Genomic DNA, 27,656 nt, shown 5'->3' on the forward strand with positions numbered 1-27,656 from the left:
CTTGAAAATTCCTCTTCAGTCCCCTTAGGTGATCGAAACTAGTCCAGCATCCACTCTGGCCCTGATTAATGCTATACGGTACGTACCTTTTGTACCAGGTGATCTGCGCCCCAGCCAGAAACCGGTCTCGCTAGAAGGAACTCAGCGAATCAGCGTTGACCGCACGATCCGGCAACCTGTTCCACAGGTCCACTATTCTCTGGGAAAAGAACCATCTCCTGACATCTAACCTAGTTCTTTACATGACTGGAGATTTCCTCTTCTTTCTTCAGCCTTTGAAAGGTGTCCAGTACAACGGACCAGGCCTGACTTACAAAGTCAGCTGGAGACAGAAAGTCGGCGACGATGAGTGGACCTCCGTGATGGTTGCCAATGTTTCAAAATATATCGTCTCGGGCACGCCAGAATTTTCTCCCTACGAGCTGAAAGTGCAGGCGTTTAATAACCTTGGAGCTGCCTCAGAGCCTGAAGTGGTAACCGGATACTCTGGAGAGGACTGTAAGTAGCAGTGGTCTTCATTAGCGTTTGTCTCATTGTTTTATCCTCTAACTATAATGACCAATTATTCTAAGCAATCCTTTGCCTGACTAAATGGTTGTCTTCAGGTGTCACAGAAGCAAATCCACAGTTCGAGACAAAGTGGTCTGATAATTGAAGTAGTCAGCTCCCACCTTCCTCCTGTGGCCTTGTGGGCAGTGTCCAGTGTTGCCATACAGACCAGAAAGTCCCAGGTTGGATTCCCGGTCCGTGCTGAGTTAGCTGATCTCGACAGAGGCAGTGATTATGGAGCTACAGTTCGCCTCAGTGCCCCGGGCTAAAGAGGAGGAATATCCGGCAGGGTTTCCTTCTCCTGATCACTATCTAACCCACTGCTGTGGAAAGGGCATGCCTGTGGGATGTCAGGTTTTACACAGGATTGAGCCAGGCTGTGAAGAATTATCTTACCGTCCAGACGCACACATGAGAACTGACACTTTGCCAAGGTATCCAAGGACAACTGGCCCTACTAAAAGTCTGGTCCATTGAGAGTGGAGGGGCGATCTTTGGTCCCAATATTAGCTCGGGAGCTGGGCGGACTGTTTTGAGGTCGGAAAACCTGGAAGAACGGGTTTCCCTCTGGTCCTGCCGATTTTAACGGAGATTGAAGGGGTCAGATAGGTGTCTGAACGCGGGGGTTGGGTGAAGCAGGTAAACTGGATCCAGCAGATAAGTGAAAAGGCACTTACCTCCTGGATCCAGCAGTCCTGGCCTTTCTTTAGCCTCGGAAACCCAGCCGGCCAGGGTTAAATTATAAATGGTGGTTAATTCTGAGGCACGCAGCCTCACTCTAATATTTAAATAATTAACTTATCTCCTGCGATTCGATTGGTTGCCTGCCGCGCCCCCCCCCCCCCCCAACCCCAATCCCGTCTCCGTTAAAACCCGAAGTGGGCTGATTGGGGTCAGGTTTTGAATTTTTTTACATTTTTATATGCCAACCGACCCAAACCGTCTCGGTTTTTGTGGCTAGAATTCCCCCCTTTGTTTCCAAAAATTGGGACCCTGCACCTTCCGACTACCCTGTTTACAAACATGCAAACAATGATGGACAGGTAAAGACACTCTGGCCCATCCAGCCTGTCCCACACAATTGCAATACCTTATGTATCACAATACTAGCAGGGGAGCCCTGCATTGCGAGGACTTTTTTGGGCCTGGTCGATGTGTGGGCCGGGAGCCTGGGACTGGATTTGGGTTGTCGGCAGTTTCCAGGGCTTTTTTGGGCCTGGTGGATGTGTGGGCCGGAAGCCTGGGACTGGATTTGGGCTGTCGGCAGTTGGAGAAGCCTAGGCCCGTTTTGCACTGTTTTTTAACCTAAACATTTCTAGCTTTTAATACCTTGAAAGATGAATGTTAAAGTACTTATAAAACATTTTTGGTAAATCTTTTTCAAAAAAAATAAGATACTAACCTCGATGAGCATATTTTTAGGTTGAGGCAATGGCTGCCAGATCCCTGAGCTGAGAATGGTTAGTCCCGCCCACACACACACCGATTGTCAACCATCAGGTGACTGAACTGTAGGATTGATCAATCATCACGGCACAGGATTGGTCGACCTTGACGTCAGTCAATGCTAATGAGTGGATAATGAGTGGAATTTTGAAGGTTTTTTGTATAATGTGCGAACAATTTTTGTCTGACCAAAAGTAAAAACGCTTACAAGAGTCCCCTAATGATGAGCTTTCTTTTGATATAACATATGTGTAGGTACGCTCTATAACTTTTGATTGTATAGCCGGACAGAGAGACAGACAGAGAGACATTTATATATATACTAGCTGGGGGGAGCCTGGCTTTGCCAGGGCTGTTTTGGGCCGGGCGGTTTAAATCGAGTGCCAGGCTTTTGGGCCCTGTCTGTGTCCCTTTGTGAATCTGCTGCCGGGCAACATTTCTACCTTTTAATACCTTGAAAGATGAAAGTGAAAGTACTTATAAAACGTTTTTGGTAAATCTTATGTTATTTTTAAAAGAGATACTAACTTTCAAAGTAGTTTGAGCTGGAAGCTGAAGTCATGGCAGTGAAACAATGGCTGCCACATCCCCGAGATGAAAACGATTAGTCCCGCCCACACACACACACACCGATTGGCCAACCATCAGGGGACCGTACTGTAGGATTGGTCAATCGTGACGGCACAGGATTGGTGGAACCTTGACGTCAGTCAATCAATGCTAAGTAGCAGATAATGAGTTTAATTTTGAAGGCTTTTTGCATAAGGCGCGAACAATTTTCGTCCGACCGAAAAGTAAATACGCTTACCAGCGTCCCGGAAGCGTAAGCTTTCTTCGGAGGTAACGCTCGCGTAGGTACGCCGTATAACTTTCGAGCGCATAGCCGGACAGACGCACACCCGAGGACAGACAGAAGGACAGACAGATCGACCGCTTTATATATATAAGATAGATAGAAGATATATACTCTCCACCCCACCCAAAACCATGTGATCTCCTGGGAGAGGCGAAAAACTAGATTAAAACCCAGGCCAATTTCAGGGGGGGGAGCGGGGAATTTGGGAAATTCCTCTCTGACCCATCTAGGCGATCGAAACTCGTCCAGGGAATCACTCTGGCCCTGAATTTCTTAAAGTACCTACCTTTGTAAGAGGTGATCTCCGCCCCAGCTAGATACAGGTCCAGCTCTCGCTTGAAGGAATTCAGCGAATCGGCGTCCACCAGACGAGCCGGCAGCCTGTTCCAGAGGTCCACTGTTCTCTGGGAAAAGAACCACCTCCTGACATCTAACCTAGAACTAGCCTAACACAACTTAAAATTGTAACCCCTGGTCCTCCCTAACCTATTTAATTGGAACAAACTGTCAATTAGAACACAATCTCTTCCCATCACCATCCTATAAACCTCAATCAGATCACCCCCTAAGCCTACGCTTCTCTAAAGTGTAGAGTCCCAACTCTTTTAGCCTATCTTGATAACTAAGATGCTTTAGACTGGGAATTAGTTGAGTGGCCCTGCTCCGCACACTTTCCAAATCCTCAATATCACCCACCATGTGAGGAGACCACAACTGGACCCAGTATTCCAGTTGACAGCAGCTGAATTCCCACCTACACTCTTGGCTCACGAAGATTCAGGAAAGGGTAAGGAGAGAAAATATTTTAACATGAGAGAAAGAAGCAAAATTTCGTGCAGCATAGATCTCTGAGCAGGGTCGAGAACCATCAAGAGTACATTGTATTTTTACCATCATGGTAGTTTCCTGCTCTCATGTAAGACAGAAATGCCTTCAACGTGGTTGGGCTCCTGCCAACAAAGTCATTCGCAGTTGATATCAATACCGAAGGCAAATTGGTCGGAGCAAAAGTGATAAACTTAATCTCAGCATTGGCAAAACCCTTGTTTATTTTGAGTCAGTGCCTAAGGGACATTTTTAGCCCTGTTCTACCTATGGCCCATTCCCAGCATAGGAATGCTGTGATTTCATTCATGTAGCCAATTGTCTCCTGACTTCTTATGGGGTTCCCTTTGCTCAGCTGGCAGTGAGTAGGGAGTGGTTGGGCGAGCTGTCTTGTCCTGTTCACCAGAGAGTAGTGAATGACGATGATGATAGGAGAGGATCAACGCGAAATCAGACCAAAACATATTCTTGTTTGCTAAAACTGTATTTGTTATCAATTCTGTTGGTATCTATGTGGACCTGCAAATAGTGTAGAAATTATTTAGTTATCGGAAAAATAATTTGACTGTTTTATTTCCAGTACCAATGTTGGCTCCTAGCAACGTGCGTGTCCATGTTGTCAATAGCACACTGGCCAAGGTGCATTGGGATCCAGTTCCACTGAAAACTGTCCGTGGATTCCTCAAGGGATATAAAGTAAGTGGATGAAATGAGCTCTCAGCAAAGTAATATTCCTGCTCCGTGCTACAGATTAGCAGCTCCTCCGATTGCTCAGTGGGTAAATCCCAGTCACACAGACCAGGCAAGGCCTGAGCTTTAATCCCAGCTATGTGCTAAGTTAGTTGGTCTCAGCCAGTGCCATAGCTAGGGCTCCACAGCTAGCATCCCAGGCTAGGCAAGGGAAAATCAGCCAGGCTTCCCATTCCTGATATAAAAACAGAAGAAGCCGGAACCACCAAGCATCTGTGGAGTAAGAAACAAAGTAAACGTTTCAGGTCGAAGACCTTTTGTCAGAACTGGAAGATGTTAGAGACGAACAGCTTTTAAACAAGGGGGCAGGAAAAGAACAAAAGGGATAGGGTGGAGAGCAGGAGTGATTAAATGACAAAAGTGATGATGGTGCAAGGCAAAAGGAGATGATAATGAGACAAGTGTAGAAACAAGTGTAGGTTAATTCCAGAGATGAGGGGGTTGACTTATGAGGAAAGGTCGAGCAGGCCGGGCCTATACTCAATTGGAATTTAGAAGAATGAGAGGGGATCTTATTGAAACATATAAGATACTGAGGGGGCTCGACAAGGTAGATGCAGAGAGGATGTTTCCCCTCCTGGGGAAATCTAGAACGCGGGGGCACAGTTTTACAATAAAGGGTCGCCCTTTTAGAACTGAGATGAGGAGGAATTTCTTCTCTCAGAGGGTCGTGAATCTGTGGAATTCCCTGCCCCAGAGAGCTGTGGAGGCTGGGTCATTGAACACATTTAAGGTGGAGATAGACAGATTTTTGCAAGATAAGGGAGTGAAGAGTTATGGGGAGCGGGCGGGGAAGTGGCTTTGAGCCCAAGATCAGCCATTATCTTATTGAATGGCGGAGCCGGCTCGAGGGGCCAAGTGGCCTATTCCTGCTCCTATTTCTTATGTTCTTAAAAGATGGATCCAGAGGAGGTGTAAATGATTATAGCAGAATAGCAGAGGAGGAGGGAAACATGGAAAATCTAGCAAAGAGGAGAAAGATCCCGTGGCCCGGGAATATAACGGATCCCACTCCCGATCTTTGTCTCTTGACCCCTGGTGGAAGCGCACCTGTGCAGGCATTGGATGGAGGCAGGCTGAGGCCAACACTCTGTCTGGGCTCACACCCGAGTGACTGGTTGGAGGAGGTAGCGGAGGGTAACCAAGGAGCCAGCACGCAGTCAATGCCTTTCAAGAGGGAAGGAGAGAAAATTGGCGGAGAATTGAATAGTATCTGGAAAATAAAAGGGTGCTAGATTGTGTACATACACTGGGCGATTCCTAGGCCAGCACTTGAGTGCAGGGAGGGCTGCTTTGTTGGAGGTGCCGTCTTTCAGATGTGACATTAAACTGAGGCCCAATCTGCCTTTTTAGATGGGGATAATAGTCCCGTGGTAGTTTTCAATAAGAGCAGTGTCTTCTCCCAGTGTCCGAGGCAACATTCTTCCTTTAAAAAAACCCCACACAAAACAGAATAACGGGTAATTTTATTTGTGGCACCTTGCTGTGCATAAAATGGCGGCTGAGTTTGCCTACACAAAAACAGTGACCACACTTCAAAAGCAATTAATTGGTTGCGAAACGCTTTGGGAAGCCTTGAGGATATATGTGAAAGGCATGATTTATTACCTGTATTTTTCACACACAGATCTACTACTGGAAGCAAGGAAGCCTAATCAAACGGGGCAAACGCCACACGGAAATCAAGATTTTGACCTTTAGTGGAGACAAGAGCCACGGCATGTTGCCAGGGTTGGAACCTTTCAGTGTCTATAAGCTGAACGTTCGAGTCTTCAATGGGAAAGGAGAAGGTCCCGCAAGCGCTGATATGGTACTGCAAACTCCTGAAGGAGGTAGAGTATAAAACTGCATTACCTAGCTGATTGAAACTGTTGTTCACGACACACCTGACCCTCTGGCAGAGGCATTGCTGTCACATCCTCAGGCTTTCATATTGTCCTTTCACCTCCAGACCCTGGGTTCAAATCCTGCCCAAAGCAGACGGAGTTAAGGACTTCTCTCCCTTCCGGCTGTCCGGGGTTTGGGAGGTCTCTTCCAAATTTCACTTGGGTATGGATTCACAGCACAAAACTGCCCCATTATTGACAATTTGCTGTCAGGATATGGGCAACTCTGGCAAAGTCAGCATTTATTGCCCATCCCAAGTTGAGCTGAAATAGTAGTGTTGGGCTTTCTCCTTGAACCATTGCAACCCTTCTAATGATGCTGCTCCGATGATGGAGTGACGTAGGGAATTCTAGGGTATTGACCCAGCGACGGTGAAGGAACGGTGATATATGTCCAAGTAAAGATGGCGTGTGACTTGGAGAGCCTCTCGGAGGTGTTGGTGGTCCATATCTCACCACTAATTGGACAGCAAAAGTACAAATTCCGTGCGCTAAGAATGATGGTGAGAAAATTTTTTCCACAGAGTGGTAGGATTTGGGTTTCGCTCTGCGAGTTCTCCATATTGGCCTACTCCTGCTCCTATCTTCTATGTTTCTATAGGGTACTGAGTTTGGATGATCAGCCATGATCTCATTGAATGGCAGAGCAGGCTCGAGGGGCCAAATGGCCTACTCCTGCTCCTATCTCTGATATTGCAACTTGCTCAACTCAAGTCACTCGCCCTGTAGTTTCCTCTTTCCTCCCTGTTTCCTCCTCTTGTGGGGAATTATCTAGCCTGACATACCACATATTAGACTTGTTAGCAAATTGAAGCCCCTGGGTTAAAAGGGGCAGTAACAGCAACGATACAAAATTGGCTATGGGATAGAAAACAGAGTTGTGGTGAATGGCTGCTTTTTAGACTGGAGGGAGGTATAGTGTGGTGTTCCCCAGGGTTCAGTACTAGGACCACTGCTGTTACTGGCATACATTAATGACTTGGGGGTACAGGGCACAATTTTGAAATTTGCAGATGACACAAAACTTGCAAGTGTAATAAAGAACGAGGAAAATAGTAATAGACTTCAAGAGGACATAGGCAGGCTGCTGGAATGGGCGGACACATGACAGATGAAATTTAACGCAGACAAGTGTGCGGTGATGCATCTTGGTAGGAAGAATGAGGAGAGACAATACAAACTAAATGGTACAATTGTAAAGGTGGTGCAGGAACAGAGACCTGGCGGTGTTTGTGCACAAATCTTTGAAGGTGGCAGGACAGGTTATCAAAACAGATAATAAAGCATATGGGATCCTGGACTTTATAAATAGAGTACAAAAGCCAGGAAGTTATGCTAAACCTTGATTTGGAGTGGACCCAGCTGGAGTATTGGGTCCAATTCTGGGCACCGCACTTTAGGAAGGACGTGAAGACTTTGGAGCGGGTGCGGAAGAGATTTACTAGAATGGTTCCAGGGATGAGGGATTACAGTTATGTGGATAGACTGGAGAAGCTGGGGTTGTTCTCCTTAGAGCAGAGAAGGCTAAGAGGAAATTTCATAGAGGTGTTTAAAATCATGAAGGGTTCAGATAAAGTAAATAAAGAGCAACTGTTTCCAGTGGCTGAAGGGTCGATAATGCAGATTTAAGGTGATTGGCAAAAGAACCAGAGGAAAAAACATTTTACGCAATGAATGGTTAGGATTTGAAATGCTCTGCCTGATAGGGTGGTGGAAACAGATTCAGTAGTACCTTTCAAAAGGCAATTGGATAAATATGGGGAATGAGAGGGTGAGTGGCATTAACTGGATTGCTCTTCGAAAGAGCCGGCGCAGACTCGATGGGCCAGATGGCCTCCTTCTGTGCTGTTCTACGATTCTGTGATTTCCTCGACAGGGCGATGGTATATCAGCCCGCCCCCCGCTGGCCAGCTGAAGAACCGCATCGGTAGCTGCCTGGAAGCTGGCGGGCAGTCTGGTTGTTTTTGTAGCTAAAGGATGCTGAGTGAAACAAGGGCTGAAGCTGAAAAGAAGCAAGGGAAAATTAACTTTTAAAAATAGGGTTTTTTCTTTTACCCAAAGAATATTTTTTGTAAAAATACATCTTTATCCAAAGTGACAAACGTTCAGAATAATCAATAAAGCTTTTTATTAGAGGCAAAACATTGGTGTTACTGAAAACAGAATAAGATTCCATGATGGGATAGTTCATGTGCTCATCCTTTTGAGCCGTTCCACTGAGACCCTGTCTACCTTTTCCAGGGGGCTTTAGATGGATATAAAAGACCCTGACATAAGAAAACTACTAGGCACTTGGTCTGAATATTAAACAAGGCTTTAATCAACTGTTTCACAACATGGAGGTCTAGTTGTCCTTCACTAGTTCCTGTTTACAAAATGTCCTGAGCAAGCTGGGCCCATGCCCGAGTATTTATACTCTCCCTGGACAGTGCCACCAGCAGGCCGCCCAGTATTATTTCATAAGTCATTTCTACATGAATGGCAAGATTCATGTCAGACCCCACAGCACTATTTAAAGGAGAGTGCGTTGTTCTCGGTGTCCTGGCCAGCATTCCTCCCTCAGCCAGCGCTACCAAAAGAAACAGATGAATGGGTTTCTGGGATCTTGGTGTCACTGAGTGGCTGCCGTGTTTGCCCATATAACAACAGTCACTGTGCTTCAAAGGTGCAAATCATCTTAAGTGAGATGTTTCAGCATGATTAGGCATTATTATATAAATGTAAATTTTACCGTGTGCTGGAGGGCTGGGCTTTGATGGACTGAATGGCCTGTTTCTATCCCAGGCTTGCCTGCTCTAATATTGTCATATAAGCATTGTGTAAAGATTTGGCGTAGCATGAACATTTATTTCGTACAATCTCTACTCTTGATCTTCCTATGTCAGATCTCCTAAAATGTAATAGAATACAGTTTACTTGTCCAAATATATATATTAACCTTTGTACATGTACTTTTGACCAGTGCCCAGCGCTCCAGAATTCTTGAAGATTACAAGCCCAACGCTTGACTCTCTGACCCTGCAGTGGGGCACTCCGCTTCACCCGAATGGTATCCTCAAAGGATACACACTCAAATACCAGCCCAGTGAGTATCTGTAATGCCGGAGTTGTGTGGAATCTTTAATTGTCTGCATTAAAACAATAGACATTTTAACAGAGGATATGGTGCACAGATTAAATTCAACCCACTGATACCTCCTGAATTGTATCTGCACTGAGCACTATTTATTGTGCGTTTTACTGAATTGAACACTGATATCATTTTTGCAGCATTTTTCAGCCTCAACCATTCGTATCCCATGTCAAAGGTACATTTCCTTTGAGGAGAGGAGAAATTTCTTCACTCAGAGGGTTGTCAATCTTTGGAATTCTCTACCCCAGAGGGCTGTGAATGCTCAGTCGATGAGTATATTCAAGTCTGAGATCGATAAATTTTTGGGCACTAAGGGAATCAAGGGATATGGGGATAGGGCAGGAAAGTGGAGTTGATGTAGAAGTTCAGCCATGATCTTACTGAATGGCGGAGCAGGCTCGAGGGGCCGTATGGCCGACTCCTGCTCCTATTTCTTATGTTCCACAGAAACAGCCACTGCCCCCCTCTTACTAAAACATAATGGCCCTGAATTTGCGGTCGGGGGCTTCCCGCGGGGAAGTGCCTCCGATCCGCAAATAAAATGTCTGCCTACCTGGTGGTCCGGGAGGTACGGAGACTCGCGGTCCTGGGCCTTTCCGGGTAGCCGCGTGTAGAGGCCCACGTATCTCGGGCTCATGCAGTTCGCAAGCACCTCTGGGATCACGTGGGCTGGCCCAACGAATGAAAGAAGGGCCTCCCCATAAGCATGAATGGGAGTACCCCAAAAAATACATGTACACGTCAAATAAATGTAAAAAAATTACATATTTAAAATTAATTAAAATGCCACTTAGTTAAATATTGAAAACAAAAATTTAATTTTTGAAAAATAAATGTAACCGTTTTAAAGGGGCTAAAAATAACCTTACCTTATTGTACAGGTTTTTTTAATATTTAAATGATTGAAAAAAAATTATTTCTATGTTCATTTAAACTCTTATGCTGATAAAAGCAGGCCTTACGCTTTACTGCATCGTGCGTGAAAACCCAGAACTTGCGCAGCCCTTACAGGCACATACGCACCCGTAGGGGCCGCAAAATACGAGCCATTATAATATCTCCCATGGATTTTCACACGGGGAGTCCAAACCAGGTGTCGTCCTCAGGTGAAGCAGGGTTAGGGACGGGGTATAATCGGACCAGGGAACATAAATGTAATTTGGTCACCATTTGAAAGTTGTATATTCTGTCCTTATTTTTATATATTTCCATAATAAATTCTTGTGTCCACATTAGTAATGTAACTATTTAAAAAAGGTGGTAGAGAGAAAACGGGGAATTAAAGACCGGTAAGCCTGACATCGGTAGTGGGGAAAATGCTAGAGTCCATTATAAAAGATGTAATAGCAGAGCACATGGAAAACAGTGACAGGATCAGACAAAGTCAACATGGATTTACAAAAGGTAAATCGTGCTTGACTAATCTACTGGAATTTTTTGAGGATGTAACTGGTAGAATAGATAAGGGAGAACCAGTGGATGTGGTGTATTTGGACTTTCAGAAGGCTTTCGATAAGGTCCCGCATAAGAGACTAGCGTGCAAAGTTAAAGTACATGGGATTGGGGGTAAGGTACTGACTTGGATAGAGAACTGGTTGGCAGACAGGAAGCAAAGAGTTGGAATAAACGGGTCTTTTTCCGAGTGAAAGGCAGTGACTCGTGGAGTACCACAGGGATCGGTGCTAGGACCCCAGTTATTCACAACATATATTAATGATCTAGACGAGGAAACTAGATGTAATATCTCCAAGTTTGCAGATGACACAAAGCTGGGTGGGCGTGTGTGCAGTGAGGAGGATGCAGCGAAACTCCAGTACGATTTGGACAGGTTGGGCGATTGGGCAGATGCATGGCAGATGCAGTATAATGTGGATAAATGCGAGGTTATCCACTTTGGTGGCAAAAACAGGAAGGCAGATTATTATCTGAATGGCAATAGATTGGGAAAAGGGGAAGTGCAACGAGACCTGGGTGTCCTTGTGCACCAGTTGCTGAAGGTAAGCATGCAAGGGCAGCAGGCGGTTAAGAAGGCAAATGGTATGCTGGCCTTCATAGCGAGAGGATTCGAATACAGGAGCAAGGACGTCTTGCTGCAGTTGTACAGGGCCCTGGTGAGACCATACCTTGAGTATTGTGTGCAGTTTTAGTCGCCTTATCTGAGGAAGAATGTTCTTGCCATGGAGGGAGTGCAGTGAAGATTCACCAGACTGATACCAGGGATGGCAGGAATGACGTATGAAGAGAGATTGGGTCGATTAAGCTTATATTCGCTAGAGTTTAGAAGAATGAGAGGGGATCTTATTGAAACTTATAACATTCTAACAGGACTAGACAGACTAGATGCAGGAAGGATGTTCCCGATGGTCGGGGAGTCCAGAACCAGGGGTCACAGTCTAAGGATAAGGGGTAAGCCATTTAGGACTGAGATGAGGAGGAATTTCTTCACCCAGAGAGTGGTGAACCTGTGGAGTTCTCTACCACAGAAGACAGTTGAGGCCAATTCATTAAGTATATTCAAGACGGAGTTAGATATATTTCTTAAGGCTAAGGGGATCAAGGGATATGGGGAGAAAGCAGGGACAAGGTACTGAATTTGGATGATCAGCCATGATCTCATTGAATGGCAGAGCAGGCTCAAGGGGCCGAATGGCCTACTCCTGCTCCTGTCTTCTATGTTTCTATGTTCCTATGTAAACTGCCTATGTAAACTTGTGACACTGTAATTATACCCTCCTGGCAGTGGGCAGTAATTACAGTGTGACAAGTTGACCAGTTCCCATTATAACTGTGGACACAGGAACTTATAGTGGAAAAAGTTAGCAAAACTTTGTGCAGACAGCGGATTTTTAATATATTATAGATATGGATCGCGCATGGGTGGTCTCAACTTGGAGTTGGTGGATTAAATAGTACTGGGAAGAAGAACATCTTGCAGTTTATCAGCAGGATGATGGATTATGAAGTTTGACATCAATGAGGAGTTTTAGCAGCAGAGTCGAGGGGAGAAGTCTTGACATAGATAGCACAACTTCAAAATTAAATCTTCAGGCAACCAATCATTTTTGGAATTCTAAACCATAGATGTAGTAAACAATCTGCCTTTGTCTCTCTCAGTGGGACACTGAAGTAAAAATAATAAGTTGCAAATAATTTTGATGTGAAACTTTTACTCAAGAAAGCTTCTTAAATTTATCGCCCAGCTAGTTTTGAAAATAATTTGGAGAAACAAACTCAAATATCACTCTAGCCTGAGCAAAGACACAACAAAATGGGACTGAAAATAATTACATTTTTTGCAAACAATAATTGTTTGGATTCCTTTATGTAAGCAAAAAAAAGCATCGCCCTATCATCGTCCCCCCGCTCGCCCCCCCTCCCTCTCGTCCCCCCCCCTCCCTCCCTCTCGTCCCTCCCCTCCCTCCCTCTCGTCCCCCCCCCTCCCTCCCTCTTGTCCCCCCCTCCCTCCCTCTCGTCCCCCCCTCCCCGCTCGCTCCCCCCCTCCCTCTCGCTCCCCCCCTCCCTCTCGCTCCCCCCTCCCTCTCGCTCCCCCCTCCCTCTCGCTCCCCCCTCCCTCTCGCCCCCCCTCTCGTCCCCCCTCCCTCTCGTTCCCCCCTCCCTCTCGTCCCCCCTCCCTCTCGTCCCCCCTCCCTCTCGTCCCCCTCCCTCTCGTCCCCCCTCCCTCTCGTCCCCCGTCCCTCCCTCCTCTCTCGCTCCCCCCTCCCTCTCGCTCCCCCCTCCCTCTCGCTCCCCCCCTCCCTCTCGCTCCCCCCCTCCCTCTCGCTCCCCCCTCCCTCTCGCTCCACCCCCTCCCTCTCGCTCCCCCCCTCCCTCTCGCTCCCCCCCCTCCCTCTCGCCCCCCTCCCTCTCTCGTCCCCCTCCCTCCCTCTCGCGCCCCCCTCCCTCTCGCGCCCCCCTCCCTCTCGCGCCCCTCCTCCCTCTCGCGCCCCCTCCCACTCGCGCCCCCTCCCTCTCGCGCCCCCCTCCCTCTCGCGCCCCCCTCCCTCTCGCGCCCCCCTCCCTCTCGCGCCCCCCTCCCTCTCGCGCCCCCCTCCCTCTCGCGCCCCCCTCCCTCTCGCGCCCCCCTCCCTCTCGCGCCCCCCCTCCCTCTCGCGCCCCCCTCCCCCCTCTCGCGCCCCCTCCCTCTCGCGCCCCCCTCCCTCTCGCGCCCCCCTCCCTCTCGCGCCCCCCTCCCTCTCGCGCCCCCCTCCCTCTCGCGCCCCCCTCCCTCTCGCGCCCCCCTCCCTCTCGCGCCCCCCTCCCTCTCGCGTCCCCCTCCCTCTCGCGTCCGCACCTCCCTCTCGTCCGCCCCTCCCTCTCCTCCCCCTCCCTCTAATCTCCCCCTCCCTCTCGTCCTCCCCTCCCTCTCGTCGCCCCTCCCGCTCGCCCCCCCCTCTTGTCACCACCTACCTCTCGTCCCCCCTCCCTCTCGTCCCCACCTACCTCTCGTCCACCCTCCCTCTCGTTCCCCCCCCCCCTCGTTCCCCTCTCCCTCTCGTCCCTCCTCCCTCTCGCTCCCCCCCTCTCGTCAGCATCTCTCTATCCAAGCTAGACTTTCAGATGTAAAAATTCCACGGTTATGCAGTTTACAAACTTTTCAGTAAGTTTTTCTTTGCAAGAAAACCAAGGGATATATTTTACAAATTAGTGCTCCTGGTACAGATTTTAGTGCAACAGGAGCACATACTTAGTATTAGGCTCAGAATGCACTCTGTCCAGCAGTGGTTCAGTCCAGTAAAATAAATGGACAGAACACTCAGCTACTTGAGTTCCCAATAAACGCTGCTGTCACAAACTCAGTACCAGGAACTCCCAATTCATAACATTATACGCCCCCCCGCCCCCCCATCACCATATGAAAATAGACAGTGAAAATAGTTTGTTGGTTTTGCTTTGTTTCACAATCAAAAGCCAAGCCCCTCTTTGGCTGCTTCAGTTGCCTTCTGATTTATGAGGCTGTACGATTGCCAAGAGTGCGACAGTGATTTGCTTCATTGACATTCTATGCTAACAGCAAGAGGGATTTGCACTGTGAAGTCTGTACTAAACAGGCCAAGTGTAACCTGTGTTAATGGTTGGCATTCCTGTGTCCAAAAATAAATAGACAGAAACATAGAAGATAGGAGCAGGAGTAGGCCATTCAGCTCCTCAAGCCTGCTCCGCCATTCAATGAGATCATGGCTGATCATCCAAATTCAGTACCCTGTTCCTGCCTTCTCTCCATATCCCTTGATCCCTTTATCCAATTCCTTCTTGAATATATTTAATGCATTGGCCTCTACTGCCTTCTGTGGTAGAGAATTCCACAGGTTCACCACTCTCTGGGTGCAGAAATTCCTCCTCATCTCCGTCCTAAATGGCTTACCCCTTATCCTTAGACTGTGACCCCTGGTTCTGGACTCCCCGACCATCGGGAACATCCTTCCTGCATCTAGTCTGTCTAGTCCTGTTAGAATTTTATAAGTTTCGATGAGATCCCCTCTCATTCTTCTAAACTCCAGCAAGTACAAGCCCAATTGACCCAATCTCTCCTCATACGTCATTCCTGCCATCCCAGGTATCAGCCTGGTGAATCTTCGCTGCACTCCTTCCATGGCAAGAACATCCTTCCTCAGATAAGACGACCAAAACTGCACACAATACTCAAGATGTGGCCTCACCAAGGCCCTGTACAACTGCAGCAAGACATCCTTGTTCCTGTACTCAAACCCTCTCGCTACGAAGGCCAACATACCATTTGCCTTCTTAATCGCCTGCTGCACCTGCATGCTTACTTTCAGCGACTGGTGCACAAGGACACCCAGGTGTCATTGCACTGCCCATTCTCCCAATCTATTGCCATTTAGATAATCTGCCTTCCTGTTTTTGACACCAAAGTGGATAACCTCGCATTTATCCACGTTATATTGCATCTGCCATGCTTCTGCCCAATCACCCAACCTGTCCAAATCATACTGGAGTTTCTCGGCATCCTCCTCACAGCACACACGCCCACCCAGCTTTGTGTCATCTGCAAACTTGGAGATATTACATCTAGTTCCCTCGTCCAGATCATTAATATATATTGTGAATAGCTGGGGTCCAAGGACCGATCCCTGCGGTACCCCACTAGTCACTGCCTGCCACTCGGAAAAAGAGCTGTTTATTCCAACACTTTGCTTTCTGTCAGTCAACCAGTTCTCTATCCAAGTCAATACCTTGCCCCCAATCCCATGTGCCTTAATTTTACACACTAATCTCTTATGCGGGACCTTATCGAAAGCCTTTTGAAAATACAAATACACCACATCCACTGGTTCTCCCTTATCTATTTTACCAGTTACATCCTCAAAAAATTCCAGTAGATTAGTCAAGCACGATTTACCTTTTGTAAATCCATGTTGACTTTGTCCGATCCGGTCACTTTTTTCCAAGTGCTCTAGCATTTTCCCCACTACCGATGTCAGGCTTACCGGTCTATACTTCCCCGTTTTCTCTCTACCACCCTTTTTGAACAGTGGGGTAACATTAGCTACCTGCCAATCCATGGGTACTGTTCCAGAGTCTATCGAATTTTGGAAGATGACCAGCAATGCATCTACTATTTTTAGGGCCACTTCCTTAAGTACCCTAGGATGTAGATTATCAGGCCCTGGGGATTTATTGGCCCTCAATCCCATCAATTTCCCTAACACCATTTCCCTACACATACTGATTTCTATCAGTTCCTCCCTTTCATTAGACCCAATGTTCCCCAACATTTTTAGGCGGTTATTTGTGTCCTCCTTTGTGAAGACAGAACCAAAGTATGTATTTAATTGGTCTGCCATTTCTTTGTTCCCCATTATAAATTCCCCTGATTCTGACTGTAAGGGACCTACGCTTGACTTCACCAATCTTTTTCTATTCACATATCTATAAAAGCTTTTACAGTCAGTTTTTATCTTCCCTGCAAGACCAAAAACATTCACATTTATTTCTGAAATATTTCATATTTCAGGGTTGTAAATTATGTGGGGGTAACATGTAACCAGTGTATCGAGTGCGGTTTGAAGATAAGGGTCTCCCAGGCTCGGAAGAGGCGGTTCTGCCTCAGTTGTTAAATAAGATTAGTTTATGGATTTTTGTTGCCATCACCTGAAATTGGTTAAATTATGAGGGCAGGTTGCATAGACGAGGCTTGTATCCTTTGAGTATAGAAGAGTAAGGAATGATCTAATTGGGGTGTTTAAGATGATTAAAGGAGTTGATAGGGTAGACAGAGAGAAACTATTTCCTCTGGTGGGGGGTGAGTCCAGAACAAGGGAGCATAACCTTCAAAATTAGAGCTAGGCCGTTCAGGGGTGATGTCAGGAAGCAGTTCTTCACACAAAGGGTAGTGGAAATCTGGAATTCTCTCCCCAAGAAGCTGTTGAGGCTGGGGGTCAATTGAAAATGTCAAAACTTCGATTGATAGATTTTGTTCAACAAGGGTGTTAAGGGATATGGAACCAAGGCGGGTCGATGGAGTTAAGGTACAGATCAGCCCTGGTCTAATTGAACGGTGGAACAGGCTCAAGGGGCTGATGGCCTCCTCCTGTTCCCATGTCTGTACAGTGCCTTCAGTTCTGCTGAACAGTTAAAGCCAATGAAACAAAAGCAAAGTACTGCGGATGTTGGAAATCTGAAATAAAAACAGGGAAGGATCGGAAACCCTCAGCCAGTCTGGCAGCATCTGTGGAGAGAGAAACCGAGTTATCGTTTCGGATCGATGACCTTTCATCAGAACTGGAGAGGCAGATCACAGGCATGAACTGATCAGTTAAAAAATTTAAGAAAATAGTTGGAGTGGTTTAAGTGGTTCCCATTTCATTTATTCGTAGGCTTTGCTGTTTGCTCATTCTTGATTCACATATATATATAGTGGGTCCTCTTTGGAGGTTTGTCTCTCTTCGATTTGCACATTCCTTCCTCTTCCATTGTGGTTTGTTGCTCTTTAATAATTACAAAATCTGAGCCAATCAGCTGCAAGAAATTTGCATATACAAAGGCGTGACAGAAGAAATGTGACATAATGAACAAAGTATGCTAACGCAACGTTTAATATATAGAATTACTATGGAATTGATGTGCAGGCCTGTTTGCAGTTGGCATGCTGTAAAGCATTAATTGCTGGTTAAATGACAGCGCGTAATTATCAAACTGTCACTGGCATGTAACCTGACCGTGGAACCGGCCGCTTCTGATGCAGAGGTTTATCTGCCTGTTCCCTTTCAGTTAACAGTACGCATGAGTTGGGCCCTCTGGTGGAGATCACAATCCCTGCAGAAAATGAAACCAGCTGGATTCTGAAAAACCTCAACTACAGCACTCGCTACAAGTTCTATCTCAACGCCTTTACCAGTGTGGGAGCTGGCAGCAAGTTAACCGAGGAGGCCATTACAGTCATGGATGAAGGTACAGCTGCACCCAGAGATTTTTCGATCATGTTCTCGGCTGTCGGCGCTGATGTTTAACACTGCTTTTTAAAATGTTCTAAATGTCTCTGTTCCTTCAAGTTTCCCTTTTCTGTTAAAGAAAGTCTCAATCCCCCAATGGCTCAGTGGTAACGGCACAACCTTGTTGTAATAACAAGATATAGGGACCGGAAGGCTCTGGCCTGGGACTAGCCACAGTTAGCCGCAGTGCGCCTGGGTTAAGGGGAAAGGCAAAATCGTCCAGGGTTTCCTTAGCCAGTGGCCCCGCCCCTCTCCCCCACCGTGTACTTGTGTGGGTGACGGGACAAGGACAGGGATGGGGATCTTGCTTTGCGATGCCACTCGCAGTTGTACCTACTGTTAGGTTAGTGAGTTGAAGTCTCCTGTTTCCAGTGGCATGTGAGGCAACCCCTGCTGTCTTGTCCAGAATGAGATATCTGACTCCGCTCTAAGTATCGACTTGCCGTACATCCACCAGATGGCGGTTCTCCGCAGTTTATATTTGTTTATATTTGCAAGTCTGTAACAGACTCGTCTCTGGGTTGTTTCCGTAACGAAAGGCATTTTGCGCAGAGAGGTCGTTAGCCTAAATCACGACCAGGAATGTGGTTTGGCCTTTAATCTGGCTCCTACCCACCGGCCTGTCTGGCTTGGGTGGCCCCACCAGGAGTTATACTCTCGCAAGCGTGTCTGTCAGGGTGTAATAGGAGCATGCAAGCCTTCCCACCATGTTGCAGTGCATATTGTCAGGACTGACACATGAAGGCTGAGAGATGAAGAATGACCACTCAAGTGAGGTACTGCGGGGGGGATGGGGGGTGGAGAGGCTGCCGACACCTGTGGAACTGTACCCCAACAAGACTCGGCCTTTACAGGAGAGAATGGGAACAAATGGGGAGGGGGATGAAAAGTCTGAAGTACTCCAGGCGGCCTGGTAACTGCTAACAGCACAGGGCTTGTACCTTGTGCACCCGAGATTCCAGCTTGCAGTCCCGAGACTGCTAATCACGCGAACTCTCTGCTCCTCCAGCCAGTCAGTCGAGGCGTAGCAGGGACAGGAATTGTGGAGAAGGCTATGATTATCACTCAAGTTGCAGCTACGTGTGTAGTGGCAGGACAAGGAAACAAGTCAAGATCTTCCAGGTGGAGTTGGGTGGAACAGAGAGTCAAATTTACCAACGTTTTTAAAAAAAGAACGTGGTCATCAATTTTCAGAACTTACACTTAATTAGTCCACTGGGAAGTGCCTAATGCTGGTTTTGCATTCAGTGACTGCCGTTCCTGATCAGCACCAGACTTAAAGGCTGTTTGTTGATCCTGTGGGCGTTTGTATTAAGTTTCCTTTCAGCAAAAAAGAATGTTTTTTTCTGCGACATTGACTGGACGATTTTACGTTTCATTCTGCCCATTGGGGACATCAATCCTCCTGGGTTGTCATGCGCAGCAACATCGAAAGAAAATGCAGAAGCATTTCCGCTGCTCGATTTCTCCTGTCAAATCATAAATGCCACCCTCTTTTGAAAGGTTTTGGTTATTTCGGTGGAGATTCTGACTTGGAGTAAATCGCTTGTTAAAGGGTGTTGCCATATTAGAAGCCAGAGGTGGTCCAATATGATGATCACAGTTTGGCTACAAGGCACGTGGATAGGAAGCTATGTTCCCTCTAATTTTTTTTTGCATGCGTGGTCCCTTTAAATTTGCGGACACGCAAGCGCGGTATCTTTTCCTGCAGCAACAGCTGGTGAGCGGCCTGCGCGGGGCCTCCTGATCGATGCACCTTACGGGGAGCTTTAAGAATTGTTGCCAGAAGTCCTCAATTCTGTTCCCAAGATCCTGGTGCGTGCCCAGTAATAAAGTGTCTTAATGAAATCCTGAGAAATCTTACACAACTGCAACTCGTATTTATATAGCGCCTTTAATGCAGTAAAACATCCCAAGGTGCTGCACAGGTGTATTTTAAGACAAAAAATTGACACCGAGCCACATAAGGATAAATTAGGGCAGGTGACCAAAAGCTTGGTCAAAGAGGTAGGTTTTAAGGAGCGTCTTAAAGGAGGAAAGTGAGGTAGCGAGGCAGAGAGGTATAGGCAGGGAAGTAAAAGAAGAATGCGGTATATTTTACAACTCTCCCAGCTCCCCAAGGGGTCTCCTAACTCCTGGCCCTCCATGTCTCAATCATACCTGCCGTCGGTATTACTCGGTTGCTTTGCCTGGGCAAGTGCAGTCGAAAGGATCACCTGCAAGAGTTGAGGAGCCAGTGATCCGGAATCCTTCAGGGATAATCGTGCGGCGCTCCACACACTGATCGATGAACACTTGGCGATCACACTGATCGGGAACACTTGGCGATCACACACTGATCGGGGAACACTTGGCGATCACACACTGATCGGGGAACACTTGGCGATCACACACTGATCGGGGAACACTTGGCGATCACACACTGATCGGGGAACACTTGGCGATCACACTGATCAGGAACACTTGGGGATCACACACTGATCGGGAACACTTGGCGATCACACACTGATCGGGGAACACTTGGCGATCACACACTGATCGGGGAACACTTGGCGATCACACACTGATCGGGGAACACTTGGCGATCACACTGATCAGGAACACTTGGAGATCACACACTGATCGGGAACACTTGGCGATCACACACTGATCGGGGAACACTTGGCGATCACATTGATCGGGAACACTTGACGATCACACACTGATCGGGAACACTTGGCGATCACACGCTGATCGGGGAACACTTGGCGATCACACACTGATCGGGGAACACTTGGCGATCGCACACTGATCGGGAACACGTGGCGATCACACACTGATCGGGGAACACTTGGCGATCACACACTGATCGGGAACACTTGGCGATCACACGCTGATCGGGGAACACTTGGTGATCACACACTGATTGGGAACACTTGGCGATCACACACTGATTGGGAACACTTGGCGATCACACGTTGATCGGGGAACACTTGGTGATCACACACTGATCGGGAACACTTGGCGATCACACACTGATCAGGGAACACTTGGTGATCACACACTGATCGGGGAACACTTGGTGATCACACACTGATCGGGAACACTTGGGGATCACATGCTGATCGGGGAACACTTGATGATCACACGCTGATCAGGAACACATGGCGATCACACACTGATCGGGGAACACTTGGCGATCACACACTGATCGGGGAACACTTGGCGATCACACACTGATCGGGAACACTTGGCGATCACACACTGATCGGGGAACACTTGGCGATCACACACTGATCGGGAACACTTGGCGATCACACACTGATCGGGGAACACTTGGTGATCACACACTGATCGGGGAACACTTGGTGATCACACACTGATCGGGAACACTTGGGGATCACATGCTGATCGGGGAACACTTGATGATCACACGCTGATCAGGAACACATGGCGATCACACACTGATCGGGGAACACTTGGCGATCACACACTGATCGGGGAACACTTGGCGATCACACACTGATCGGGAACACTTGGCGATCACACACTGATCGGGGAACACTTGGCGATCACACACTGATCGGGAACACTTGGCAATCACACGCTGATCGGGGAACACTCGGCGATCACACACTGATCGGGAACACTTGGCGATCACACACTGATCGGGAACACTTGGCAATCACACGCTGATCGGGGAACACTTGGCGATCACACACTGATCGGGGAACACTTGGCGATCGCACACTGATCGGGAACACGTGGCGATCACACACTGATCGGGGAACACTTGGCGATCACACACTGATCGGGAACACTTGGCGATCACACGCTGATCGGGGAACACTTGGTGATCACACACTGATTGGGAACACTTGGCGATCACACACTGATTGGGAACACTTGGCGATCACACGTTGATCGGGGAACACTTGGTGATCACACACTGATCGGGAACACTTGGCGATCACACACTGATCAGGGAACACTTGGTGATCACACACTGATCGGGAACACTTGGGGATCACATGCTGATCGGGGAACACTTGATGATCACACGCTGATCAGGAACACATGGCGATCACACACTGATCGGGGAACACTCGGCGATCACACACTGATCGGGAACACTTGGCGATCACACACTGATCGGGAACACTTGGCAATCACACGCTGATCGGGGAACACTTGGCGATCACACACTGATCGGGAACACTTGGCGATCACACGCTGATCGGGGAACACTTGGCGATCGCACACTGATCGGGGAACACTTGGCGATCACACACTGATCGGGGAACACTTGGCGATCACACACTGATCGGGGAACACTTGGCGATCACGCACTGATCGGGGAACAGTTGGCGATCACACACTGATCGGGGTACACTTGGCGATCACACACTGATCGGGGTACACTTGGCGATCACGCACTGATCGGGGTACACTTGGCGATCACACACTGATCGGGGTACACTTGGCGATCACGCACTGATCGGGGTACACTTGGCGATCACACACTGATCGGGGTAAACTTGGCGATCACGCACTGATCGGGGTACACTTGGTGATCACACACTGATGGGGGTACACTTGGCGATCACAGACTGATCGGGGTACACTTGGCGATCACGCACTGATCGGGGTACACTTGGCGATCACACACTGATCGGGGTACACTTGGCGATCACACACTGATCGGGGTACACTTGGCGATCACACACTGATCGGGGTACACTTGGCGATCACACACTGATCGGGGTACACTTGGCGATCACACACTGATCGGGGTACACTTGGCGATCACACTCGCCGTTTTGACTCGAGGCGTTTCTCATAAACACTTAGCATTGAAATTCTAAGTCGTGTGTGGAAACCGCTTCTTGCCGCAGCCCTGAAATGACAATGTGGGTCAGGAGCACGCAGACTCTTGATGGGTTTTGATTTCAATGAGTTACAGCTTCCACTAAAGTAGAGGAATTTCAGATGAGCACGTTGCAGGGGGCAGGGCTCACATCGTCTTGGACGGGATCTCATCGGGCTCTATTGAAGTGGATGGAGCGGAATATGGGGCGGTGGGTGTAATGGGCGGCCAATTCAGTACCGCTTGATTAGTGCTGCCACCCAGGACCCATTTCTACCCCCACAGTGTTTGTGCGCTGTTTACCCTCTATGTCATTGCAAGGCCTTAGCTTTCTTTTAATCTGCTAAATTCATCAACGTGTTTTAATATTTGTCTTTCTTTTTGTGCATGGTTCCGGTCTATTCCCAGTGTGCTCCTAATTATACAGTTTCTGTTTTTCTTTATTGTTCCTGTTCCCCCTCCCCACCCACTTCTCTCTCTTTGATTATTAACAGTGAATCACCAAACCGCACCAGGGGCGGGCAAAGGTAACCTGCATGGTTTTCTGCATTTGTGGCTGTTTGCCGTGCGTTTGGCCTTTGAGTTGTTGCAACTGTTTGGGGTGCACTAGTCGGGGTGGTGGAGCTAATGGCTCTTTGAACTAGATATATTATACTCATACAATTGTTTGTACCCGGCAGAGTCTGTAAGCAAAGATAACTTCAATAATTGCATTAGATGGGCTGGCTTGGAGGTGCTGGCAGCTCTTGATCAACAGCACTGCACTCTCCCGAATTTGTGCGGCCTAGCTCTTTGTTATTAACCGCACTTTTCTGAGAATAACAGCCAATGCCTTAATCCTTAAGCGTGCATGAGCTATCGGCTGTGCGTGATAGATTTTCAACAGGCCCAATTTCTAACAATAGTTTTGTGCCTGATTTTTATTTTCCTTCAATGAAAGGATTCTTTTTCAGGGTGAGACTCTCTTCACCCTTTCTGCATTAAGCAGTATCCCTGGCTGGGAGGGTTGGGCTGTCGCTCTGGGAGATGTTGGGGCCAAAGTGACTCACTCTCCGATTTTTTTTTTTCTTTTCCTCTCTCTCTGTTGGGTGGTGCCGAGCCTATGCTGAGCACCATCCCACAAAGGCACAACTTTAAAGACTGGGCCCACAGTATGTGTAGGGTTGCCAACTCTCCAGGATTGTCCTGCAGTCACCAGGAATTAAAAGATTAATTTTCCGGACACTGCTGGGAGAAAAACCACGGGAACATTGGAAAACAAAAATGGTAGTGTTTTTATTTTCTTTTAACACTGTTGTTTATCAGTCATGAGAAAGGCTGTTTGACCGGGCAGGGCGGTTGGAGGTGGGAGGTCATGTGACAAAGCCTCCAGGAATACATCCGACCAGAGTTGGCAACCCTAAGTATGTGGAGGATTGTGGCGTGCAACCCGGCCTCCTCATTCCCCGACATGGCTCAGAGATGATCCTGAGTGATGCATTCTGCCTAGTTCCTATTGTTTCCTGAGTGTTTGCCATCTCTCTCTTTCTAAGAATGATTATATTACTGCATTTTACTGCACTTCCCCTCTGTCTCACCTGTTCTCTTTCTTCCTTTCTCTGCTGCTCCAGGAATACCTGCAACATCTCCATTACTGAAAACAGATATAATAATCCCTGTTGATGATAAAAAAATGAAGGGTATTGTCTCTCTTGTGAATACAACTTCAGTATTGCTTCTCTTGTGAATATAACTTCAGTATTTCTTACCTTTGCATCATCAAGCATATAATGTTGTGTTGCCTACCAGCTGGTTATTGTATGAAGATGAATGTTAGGGATGAGCAGACTTGGTTTAGATATTTGGTTTGAATTGAACTGATTCAAACAGATTAAACATGGGGCCTAATCTTGCCATCCTCTCTTCCACACCCCAACTCACCATGAACCACCTATAAAAAATGCCAAGGTGACTCGCCATTTAATCTGCTTGATCCGAACTCTTTTGCCCCCATACTAACTCCAAATAAGCACCTAGTTTAATTCTGGGCTCCACCCCAGATCTGATTGCACTCACAAGCTCTCTACCTCCTGGATAGTTGAGGCTTCTAAGCAAGAATCTAATAGAAAGTGTTCAAAATGCAAAAATAGTTTGAGAGGATAAATAGTGCAAGAGTATTTCCACTGGTCAGTGACACAGTAATGAGGTGGCCCAGACTCAAGATTACTACTAGAAGCATAAAAGGGAGCAGCTAGAAGGGATTTTCTTGCTGCAAAGGGTTATTAGAATATGAAGGCACCAGCACAGATAGCTTTTGAACCTAGGCAGTGAAAACATTTAAGGGTCAATGAGATAAGTACTTGAAGAAGAAAGATGTTCAAAACAGAGAAATGGGATTGGAGTGGTAGCTCAGGTAGAGGAACTAATGCTGGCTAAGGCATGATGGCCCGAAAGGCTCCCTTCTATGTGGAAATTTCTGGAAGTATATTGTGGCGATGATGAAGAAATCCATAAAATCTCATGAGCTGGCATTATATTCCGTGGAAAAGGGGGGGGGAACAAGAACTGGTAGTCCAGTGTGTCAGGATACTGTCATATCTAACCACCTCCCCTTGACATTCAATGGCATTACCATCGCCGAATCCCCCACTATCAACATCCTGGGGGGTCACCATTAACCAGAAACTTAACTGGACCAGCCACATAAATACTGTGGCAACAAGAGCAGGTCAGAGGCTGGGTATTCTGTGGCGAGTGTCTCACCTCCTGACTCCCCAAAGCCTTTCCACCATCTACAAGGCACAAGACAGGAGTGTGATGGAATACTCTCCACTTGCTTGGATGCATGCAGCTCCAACAACACTTAAGAAGCTCGACACCATCCAAGACAAAGCAGCCCACTTGATTGACACCCCATCCACCACCTTAAACATTCACTCCCTCCACCGCCGGCGTACCGTGGCTCCAGTGTGTACCATCTACAAGATGCACTGCAGCAACTCGTCGAGGCTTCTTCAGCAACACCTCCCAAACCTGCAACCTCTTCCACCTAGAAGGACAAGGGCAGCAGGCGCATGGGAACACCACCACCTCCAAGTTCCCCTCCAAGTCACACCACCACCTCCAAGTCACACACGATCCTGACTTGGAAGTATATCGCCGATCCTTCATCGTCATCGTCGCTGGGTCAAAATCCTGGAACTCCCTACCTAACAGCACTGTGGGAGTACCATCACCACACAGGCTGCAGCGGTTCAAGAAGGCGGCTCACCACCACCTTCTCAAGGGCAACTAGGGATAGGCAATAAATGCTGGCCTTGCCAGCGACGCCCACATCCCATAAACGAATAATTAAAAAAAAAATTCACGCCACACAGTAGATTGAGAATCCTCTTCTGCATTTATCAATGCTCGGGTAGGCAGGTGTCCATATGTCTGCTGAACCATTCAGGAAAGCACCAAGCAACGAGAAGGAAGCCTGCCCCAGCACAGTCATAGCTTATCACCACCATTGGCAGTGACCTAAGAATAGATGGCACGGATAGTTAGTTGGCCGCTGTTATGTGACATGAGGGGAGCAGAGCGATAAGTGAAGAGCAGACAAAATTGACGACGAGAGTTAAAAAGAAATGGCAAAACTCCAAGCGTGTTTTGCTTAAAAAATGAAATGACAGATTTGGCTGTCATGGTTTTCTGGCCCTGATTTTTGCTCAACCCAAAGATATTTTTCAACAAGAAAGCCTTAGCAATTTTTGACAGTATTTACTTACTTCATGCAGTGGACCTGATATTTCTGTGTTCTATTACTGTGTGTTTGGAATAATACAGTATTAGAAATGGTTGAGGAATAGTGTAACTGATGTCCATATACCAAGCTGATGTTAGTGAAATTACATTCTTCCTTATCCATATTTGCCTGTTTTCTGAAATGGCACCCCTTTAGTGGCATCCTTGCCTTATGAGTATAGCACACATGCAAATATAACCAGAATGAGCGGATATGCAATAGGAAATTACGATATACTCAATTTATTTCATTAGTCCAAAAATCCAAGCTCACTTGTGAGCTATGGAGGATGTGAAGTAGGAGACATTGATCCAGATCCCACTACTTGGATGATCTCCTGAAACGCATGTGACAAATTTGAGAGTGAACCATGAGCCAAATCCTCCGTGAATTTTAAGTGAATGCTTCAAACTTACAAAAATATTCGCATCTTCTCAATCTTGACATGATCCAGGTTATTGGCATCCAAGTATAGTCAGTGTAACCCCACCTAAATCGAGGCTTAATATTTCCTTTCGAAGCTATTTTTTACCCAATCGAGGAAGCTGTGATTTCCACAGATTCATGTTGTGTATTCCTCTTATACAACACCCAAAGGTTAGATTCAGTCAATCTTAGCTTTAAAGTGGTGAGATCTTTCTCCTCTTGAGACTAATGGGATAGTTTACGTCTGGCTTTCTGTCTGTGTAGGTCCAGCATCTGCTGAGGAATCCAGGGCTCCTTGTGAAGGATCAGGAGTGCCCCCCCCCCCCCCAGCCCCACAACCAAACCTTCGGCCACTCTTCTGCCGATCACGGCCTCTCTCTAGCCCTTGTTGCGATTGGCGACCCCAACTCCCAATCTCTGGCCTGATCCACGATTACGGACAGCCCCCAACCTCTGGCCTGGCCTGACCTGCGATCACAATTGCCAGGGATCGTCCCCAAGGCCTCCTGCCGTTGTCAATCTGACCGGCTGCCGGGCGGTAAATGAAAGAAGAAAATTATACGGTCCTGTCGTTAAATTTGGCAGAACCTCCGCCTCACTGGGTTTACCCGGACTGTTAGGCTTCCCCGCACCCCCCCAGCTTCGGTCAGCTCGGGATGACTAGAGTGGAAAATGGAAAACAAATCAGCGGGTGGCTCACTTTATTTCCAAATACGGGTC

At 47.5% G+C, this 27,656-nt stretch overlaps 1 protein-coding gene across 24 annotated transcripts in view; it reads left to right on the forward strand.

Moving 5' to 3' along the window:
* Window positions 1–27,656, forward strand: part of nrcama (neuronal cell adhesion molecule a) — a 498,783-nt gene that overhangs the window by 435,236 nt on the left and 35,891 nt on the right. For 17 of the 24 annotated variants that reach the window (XM_086008649.1, XM_086008662.1, XM_086008653.1 and 14 more), the window contains 7 exons: window positions 273–498; window positions 4,257–4,372; window positions 6,054–6,258; window positions 9,275–9,397; window positions 17,678–17,857; window positions 23,239–23,271; window positions 24,355–24,423. In XM_086008649.1, the coding sequence (XP_085864775.1) occupies window positions 273–498; window positions 4,257–4,372; window positions 6,054–6,258; window positions 9,275–9,397; window positions 17,678–17,857; window positions 23,239–23,271; window positions 24,355–24,423 (952 nt within the window). The remainder of the gene's footprint in view (window positions 1–272; window positions 499–4,256; window positions 4,373–6,053; window positions 6,259–9,274; window positions 9,398–17,677; window positions 17,858–23,238; window positions 23,272–24,354; window positions 24,424–27,656) is intronic. The other 7 variants (XM_086008668.1, XM_086008671.1, XM_086008674.1 and 4 more) reach the window with 3 other exon arrangements.

Source organism: Somniosus microcephalus, chromosome 16 (genome assembly GCF_052327205.1).
Source record: "Somniosus microcephalus isolate GS21.2 chromosome 16, FLI_Smic_1.0, whole genome shotgun sequence".
NCBI lineage: Eukaryota > Metazoa > Chordata > Chondrichthyes > Squaliformes > Somniosidae > Somniosus > Somniosus microcephalus.